Consider the following 7449-nt stretch of genomic DNA (forward strand, 5'->3'; position numbering starts at 1 on the left):
TCTGCTAGCCCTCGGGACCTTTTTCCTTAGCCGCTGCCCCCCCCCCCACCCCCCCTGCCTCTCGCACCACCACTCCACGCCGCCCCTCCCTGCCTCTCGCACCACCTCTCCGCGCCTCTCCTCAGCGCGGGCGACGCTTGTGACTCTCCTCACACTCCGCGCCTCTCCTCAGCGCGGGCGACGGCGTCGCCTTCGGCGCAGCCAGCTCCGAGGCGGGCGGGAGGCTCTGGGGCGTGAAGAGCGAGGATGCGTCCGCCGCGGAGGGCGGCGAGGCTGTGACGCTCGAGTTGGAGGACGCATCCAAGCTGGCCGGCGTCCGGGTTGGCGACCTGGTGTGGCGCACGCAGCACGGGGCGCTGCAGCGCCAGCTCAAAGGGCTGCTTTCCGACCCCACCGCCGGGCGCGCCCTCGTCGACGTCGCGCTGGACGGCGAGATCGGCGAGCCGCTCAACGTCACGGTGACCGACGGGCGAGGCCGCTCAGCGTCGTGCGTGACGGAGGCCGTCTTGCAGCGTGCGACCGGGACGCCGCTGTCGGAGCAGAGCCTGCGCAAGGCGGTGGGGCAGCTTGGAGGCACGCCGTTGGTGGTGAGGCATGTGGACGTCGGCGGCGCCGTCGCCAGCGGCGGCGCTTGGCTCCCACTCTCAGCGGTCAAGGAGGCGCGTCGCAACGCAGTGGAGCGCCTCGTCGAGGCGCGGTCCGCGCAGCGCGCGCTCGCTCGCAAGCTGTCGCCGGCGCGGCGCGCGGCGCGCGAGAGAGAGGAGGCGCGGAGGCGCGCGGCGGCGGGGGAGGCTGCGTTGCGCGACGGCGACGGCGACGGCGACGGCGACGGCGACGGCGACGGCGGCGGCCGCAGCACTAGGCCCCATTTGTCGGTGCTCTGTCGCACGCGGGAGCAGGTGGCTGCCGCCGCCGCGTGCGCTGCTGTCGATGAGATCGTCATCGATTTTCTCGAGCTCGACGGCATTCGCGAGGGGCTCGCGGCCGCGCGGCCAAAGGCGACGGTGGTTGCGGCGCCGAGGCGCGCTACCTTGTAGCACACCACACCACTGCGCGCCACCGCCGGCTACTGCAGTAGCCCGGGGGCACCTCACCCACCGCCACGCCACCGCTGCCGCAACCGCCACCGCTGCGCCGCCTCAGCGGTTGCTTCACCGCTGCGTAGGGTCATCAAGCCGCGCTCTCATCTCGGCCAATCTCGGCAGATCTCGGCTAATCTCGCTTGCGTAGGATCATCAAGCCGGCCGAAGAGGCCCTCTGGCGCGTGCTGCTGCAGCTCGACGGCGCCGACGCGATCCTGGTGCGTGGCGCGGGGCTGCTGTCGAGGCTGGCGGAGCTGGCGGAGGAGGAGGGCGCGACGCTTCCTCGGATCCACGGCGACACTTTCGCCGCCTTCCCTCCCCCCTCTCGCCTCCACCGCAGCCCCGCTCTCCCACCCACCATCCCAAACCCCACCCCTCCACCCTCCCTCCACGCACAACACAGGCGACTTTTCGCTCAACGTCGCAAACGCGGCGGCGGCGCAGGCGCGCCCCTCGACATCTCCCACTGTCGGCGGGCCGAGGAGCCGTCCCCGAACCTTCTCGGAACGGTCCCAGGCCTCAGTGAGGCAGTCCGAATCACAGACACACAGTGGGGCGGAGGCCCGGAGCCTAACCCCCCGCCGGAGCTAGAGGACTGCTACGCTCACTGTCACTCTGTGAGCTGGGGAACGGTCCCAGGCGTACCTCGAGCTGGGCGTCGCGCGCTTGGCGCCGACCTTCGACCTCGACGCGGACCAGCTGTGCGCCCTCGTCTCGGCGCTGCCGCCGTCGCTGCGCTCTCGCATCGAGGTGATCGTCACGCGCATCTCGGCCCATCTCGGCTCTCTCCGCCCCATCTCGGCTCATCTCGGCTCATCTCGCCTCATCTCGCCTCATCTCGCGTCGAGGTGATAATCCACGCGCACGTGCCCATCTTCCACACGGAGCATTGCGTGTTTGCGCGCACCCTCTCCACCGGCAACTCGTACAAGGACTGCGGCCACCCTTGCACGCGCCACTCGCTCCACCTCGTGGACGGGCGGCAGCAGCGCCACCACGTGCGCCCTCTCCGGCGGCTCGGGCTGCCGCGAGGCTGTGAACGGCGTCTCTCCACACGCGGTGCGGCGTGATCAGGTGCTTGCCGACTCGGGCTGCCGCAACACCGTCTTCAACTCGCAGCCGCAGAGCGCAGCGCCGTACCTGGCGCAGCTGCGCGAGGCGGGCGTGCGGAACATGCGCGTCGGGCTCGCCGACCCGCGTGGGGAAGGGACGGCGCCGCCTCTCTTCACACCCTCCGGCCGCGAGCAGGCGCGTCGAGCTCACCGACCAGCCCGCAGAGGTCGTCAGCCCGCTGCTGGAGCGATACGCCGCGCTCGCGAAAGGCGGGGGCGGTGGGGCGCGGGGCGGCGGGGCGCGGGGCGGGGCCGAGGAGGCGTTCGAGTGGATGGACGAGCACCTGGTCGACTCGACCGGGCACAGGCCGGGCGTGACGGCGGGATCCTTTCGGCCGTCGGCCGAGCGCGCGTGGGCGTCGTTGCGGCCCACTGCGGCGGAGGAGCGGGCGAACGCGGCCGGACGTTGAGAGCAGGGGCGTGTACGTTTCTCAGAGTTCTTGCAGAACAGTCATTAGTAAGTAAGGGTGGACGCAGGACGAGCGCGGAGCGGTGACGGCAAACACACGGATGAAAAAAGAAATTTTCTTTTCAGTCCGACCGTACGCGGTAGACACACACACACACACACACACACACACACACACACACACACACACACACACACACACACACACACACACACACACACACACACACACACACACACACACACACACACACACACACACACACACACACACACACACACACACACACACACACACACACACACACACACACACACGCACACGCACACGCACACACACACAGCGCTCACCCACGCGCACTGGGCCTTGCACTTTGAATGCCGTGGGGCTCCTGTCGTCAGACGTGGAGACGCGAGGGTTGCCCCCCCTTGCCCCACCACCTCGTGTGTGTGGAGAAGTTTACCTTACCTTACCTTACCGTACGCGGTACCCTGGTACTTGTCGGGAGAAAACTCACGAGCTCGCGTGACGCCCGGCCTCGCGGCGTGCCGGGCGCCTGCAACGGTGGGCTTCTGTCGACATGATCATCATCTGGCTTGGAGCGATCCTCGAGATCGGAATTGCCGCACAGACCTGCACAGGAGGGTGCACTGACGAACGCAATGGTTACATGGTCCGGAACGACTTGAAATGCGACCACTATCCCTTTGCGTACACGAAGCTCTGCAAGCACAACGCCAACTGGGCGAAGCAGAAGTTCTGCCAGCGCTCGTGCTTTGAGAATGGAGCAGGCTACGACGGCGACGAGTGCTGCGCGGCAGCGCCGCCCGCCCCAACCACGGCCAAGTGCACCGATTGCACGGATGAGCCAAACGCGTACATGGTGGCGAACGACTTGCAATGCGACCAGTATCCCTCTGCATACACGAAGTTCTGCAAGCACAACGCCAACTGGGCCAAGCAGAAGTTCTGCCAGCGCTCGTGCTTTGAGAATGGAGCAGGCTACGACGGCGACGAGTGCTGCGCGGCAGCGCCGCCCGCCCCAACCACGGCCAAGTGCACAGAGTGCACGGATCAGCCAAACGCATACATGGTGGCGAAGGACTTGCAATGCGACCAGTATCGCGATGCGTCCACAAGGTTCTGCAAGCACAACGCCAACTGGGCCAAGCAGAAGTTCTGCCAGCGCTCGTGCTTCAAGAATGGAGCAGGCTACGACGGCGACGAGTGCTGCGCGGCAGCGCCGCCCGCCCCAACCACGGCCAAGCGGTCGACTTACCAGGCTACAGCGAAGTCTCACCCGAGGAGGGTGTGTTAGCCGGCTCCGTGGCGCTTGGCGACGTGAATCGCGACGGCAAACTTGACCTGGTTAGCAACCGTGGCATTGTGCTGAGCAAGGCTTTTGGAGAATTTGCGGATGATGTATCTGACCTACCAGGTAAAAGCAGCGACACTTATGCGTTGGCGCTGGGTGACGTGAATGGCGACGACCTTGTTGACGTGATTGAGGGCAATTATGGCACAGCGAACCAGCTCCTTCTGGCCACGCAGGGCGGCGGGTTTGAGCCTACTGATCTGCCCGGCGGCGCAGAGACGTACACATACTCAGTCGCGATTGGCGATGTAGACGGTGATGGCTACATAGACATCGTCCTCGGCAATGCAGGAGGAAGTAATCAGTTGCTGCTGCATCAACCAGGTGGTGGCTACGTGGCATCGGATCTACCTGGCGGGAGCATGAACACTAGATCTATCGCGCTCGGCGACGTGAACGGCGACGAAAAGCTTGACATCGTCATTGGCAATTGGGACGACCGGCAATTTTTGGGGCAACGGAACCAGCTACTGCTGGGGCTGGGGAACGGAACCTTTGAGCTGCAGCCCAATCTACCGGGTGTGCTAGAGCGCCCTGACGGCGAGGAGAGTCGAGTCGACGTCACTGCCTCGGGTGGAGCTGTGTGATGTAAAAAACAAGCGCGAAGCATTTGTTTGGGGGGAGGGGGCGGGGGGGGGGGGGATGCAGTCGTTTGCATGTGCAAGGAACATGTGCACAGAAAGAGGTTAGGTTAGGTAGGAAGGTGAAGAACAGCCAGGCTCGGACTGGACACCAACACGGATTGGAGAAAAGAAGAATCTTACAACAAAACTCCCTCGCACAACACTGGGCACGGGACTGGCGCGCACTGGCACTAACACAGGTACACCACAGAAAAGAAGAAAGTATCAGTTTTTTCTTTTTCGCAACCCCCCCGTAGGGAAGACCGGGAAGACCTCGCTCGCGTGGGGCTCGGGCGGCCAGGCTGGCTCGCGTACCACGGCTGCGCCTTTGTCAACTCTTTGGCTCCTGCGTCTCGTACGTCATCGTGGCGGGCGATCCTCCACCTCTTTGCTTACTGTAAGAGTGGTTGCTCTTACTCTTGTGAAGTCACACTAGGTTGGCGATGTCCTCCACCCTCTCGCCGCCAGCGCCGGCCTGTCGATCGGCCGCCCGCCGCTGCTGCTCCTCGCCGTAGGGCTTGTCATCTTCCCACTCGCCTCACTGCGAGACATCTCTTCGCTGCGCTTCGCCTCCGGCGCCGCCATCGCCATCTACACGATCTTTGTCCTCGCCCTCCTCTGCCTGTGGGCGGAAGGCCCTCCGCCGCAGCAGCCGCCCTCCGCCTTCCAGAGCAGCGTCGCCGGGTACGTGTGTGCGCGCCGTCCCGATCTGCGCGTTCGCCTTCATGTGCCAGACGAGTCTCTTCCCGATCTACGGCGAGACCGACCAGCCAACCCCCTCCCGCATGCGCCGCCTCACCGGCGCAGCCCTTTGGCCGCCGCCCTTTCGCTTTAGCTGTGCGCCACCGCTCTTCACAGCGGGAGCCGCCGTGACTAGGCGCCGCCTTTGCCGCCGCTGGCTCGCTGTACGTGCTGACCGGTGTCGCGGCGTATTGCCACTTTGGAGAGGACGTGCGGGGCAACGTGCTCCTCAACCTCGCCGCGCTGCCCTCGCCCGCGATCCGCGCGGTGCGGCTGGCCTTTGCCACCTCCATCTGCCTGACCTACCCCTGCCTCCACTTCGCGGCCCGCTGCAGCCTCGACCAGCTGCTCTTCCGAGAGAGGCGCGCCAGCCGCCGCATCCCGCTCACGCTGGCGATCGTCGGCTCGAGTCTGCTGCTCGCACTGGTGGTCGAGAGGGTCGAGGTCGTGTTTGGCTTCACGGGGGCGGCCGCCTCCACGGCCCTCTCCTTCGGCCTCCCCGCCGCGATCGACTTGCGGCTCGGCCGCGCCGCCGCCCTGCGGGAGAGGGCGGGGAGCTGGGCGCTCCTGCTCGTCGGCTCCGGTCTGGGCGCCGTCAGCCTCGCCAACCACGCGCGCGACGTGTACTTGGAGGCCTCTGCGGCGGCTCCAGTGGTTGAGTGGCAGCGGCAGCTCGTCGAGCTTGGTAAAAACGCGAACATGTCCCGCCGTCACCCGTAAGAGAGTACGTTGTCAGTGGAGAGTTCGGCTTTACTGTGTTTCTGATTCTGTACGTACCGCACGCGTATCGCGCTTTATCGTCTTGCTAAGGTGTAGAACACGCGCGGCGACAGAGCACCTGGATAACACACAGACACGCCACATTGCTCATTGGCCATGCAAAACGATGCGAGCGTTCACAGTTCACACCGCACACCGCAGCTCACCGGACGACGGAAGGGCGCGGGGATGTGTGCGGGGTACATGGGCGCACGACGTACGGAAAGGAAGTGTGGCAGGGGGGAGGTGGAGAAGTGTGGCAAGGGCATGCGCGAGGTCGTGGGGAGGGGCGGGACAAGTGGCCAAGTGTGGGGCAAGTGTACAAAAGGAGTTGGGCAGCCGGCGTGCCAGAGGCCCAGAGCTTAGCGGCCAGGGGCGCGGTGCGCAGCGAAGAGGGAGCCCTGGAGGTCGTCGAGGGTCGAGCAGGGCGAGAGCGACGCCTGCAGACGAGACGGCGGGCTCTCCTCGAGCAGTGTCCACGTCCAAATCCGGCGACCTCGGGCGATCTCGGACGATCTCGGGCGACCTCGGGCGACCTCGGGCGATCTCGGGCGATCTCGGGCGATCTCGGGTGATCTCGGACGATCTCGGACGATCTCGGGTGACCTCGGACGATCTCGGGCGATCTCGGCGCCTTCGAGAGGTCGAACCCCTTGAAGAGGTCCAGCTCCTCCCCATCACCGCCGCCTCCGCCGCCGCCGCCCGCGGTGCCGCAGCGCCCGCTGATGGGCCTGCTCGGTGTGGCTGCGATCTGCACTGCTCCGTGCTGCACGGATGCGTGGTGCCCTGCTGCATGCTGCGCTGCTGCGTGCTGCACGGCTGCGTGCTGCACGCTGCGTGGCTGCGCGCGACGCGCCTCGAGGCTCTCTCGGAGCGCGGCCGCCACCTCCTCCGCCTCCTCCGCCTCCACCGCCGCCTCCACCGCCGCCTCCGCCGCCTCCGCCGCCTCCGCCGCTGCTCCCGCCGCCGCCGCCGCCGCCGCCGCCGCCTCCGCTGCTGCCTCCTCCGCCGCTGCCGCCTCCTCCGCCTCCGCCGCCGCTGCCTCCGCCGCCGCCTTCTCCCCCGCCGCGACAGCGCCCGCGCGGCCCGGGATGTGCACGGGAAGTGCCTGAGGGGCGCAGCTCGGGGTGATCTCGGGGTGATCTCGGGGTGATCTCGGTGTGATCTCGGGGTGATCTTCGGGGTGGCCTCGGCGACCTCGAAAGATCTCGCGTGATCTCGTGCGACCTCGGGTGACCTCGGGTGACCTCGCGTGATCTCGGCACGGGCAGCGCCGCCTGAGGGGCGCGGCTCGGCGCGCGCAGGCTCGGCAGCAGCTCGGACACGTCTTGCGTGCTTGTGGTGCGG

The 7449-nt window shown here is 66.7% G+C and overlaps 3 protein-coding genes across 3 annotated transcripts in view; 2 read left to right on the top strand and 1 right to left on the bottom strand.

Moving 5' to 3' along the window:
• The window catches only part of EMIHUDRAFT_461517 (hypothetical protein), a gene marked incomplete at its 3' end in the record, with an annotated part of 5448 nt that extends 2844 nt beyond the window's left edge, over nucleotides 1-2604 (top strand). The window contains exons 8-12 of the mRNA XM_005766949.1: nucleotides 173-1004; nucleotides 1722-1832; nucleotides 1931-2080; nucleotides 2157-2218; nucleotides 2331-2604. Of these exons, the coding sequence (XP_005767006.1) occupies nucleotides 173-1004; nucleotides 1722-1832; nucleotides 1931-2080; nucleotides 2157-2218; nucleotides 2331-2604 (1429 nt within the window). The remainder of the gene's footprint in view (nucleotides 1-172; nucleotides 1005-1721; nucleotides 1833-1930; nucleotides 2081-2156; nucleotides 2219-2330) is intronic.
• Nucleotides 2605-4635: 2031 nt separating this feature from the next.
• On the top strand, nucleotides 4636-6063 carry EMIHUDRAFT_197005 (hypothetical protein; the record flags this gene model as incomplete). The annotated part of the gene is made up of 4 exons (XM_005766950.1): nucleotides 4636-4664; nucleotides 4860-4957; nucleotides 5118-5294; nucleotides 5480-6063. 4 exons carry the CDS (start codon nucleotides 4636-4638, stop codon nucleotides 6061-6063), a joined length of 888 nt encoding a protein of 295 aa, XP_005767007.1.
• Nucleotides 6064-6464: 401 nt separating this feature from the next.
• EMIHUDRAFT_197006 (hypothetical protein) overlaps nucleotides 6465-7449 on the bottom strand; it is a gene marked incomplete at both ends in the record, with an annotated part of 2346 nt that continues 1361 nt past the window's right edge. The window contains one exon of the mRNA XM_005766951.1: nucleotides 6465-6542. Within this exon, the coding sequence (XP_005767008.1) occupies nucleotides 6465-6542 (78 nt within the window). The remainder of the gene's footprint in view (nucleotides 6543-7449) is intronic.

Source organism: Emiliania huxleyi (assembly GCF_000372725.1).
Source record: "Emiliania huxleyi CCMP1516 unplaced genomic scaffold EMIHUscaffold_5, whole genome shotgun sequence".
Taxonomy (NCBI): Eukaryota; Haptophyta; order Isochrysidales; family Noelaerhabdaceae; genus Emiliania; species Emiliania huxleyi.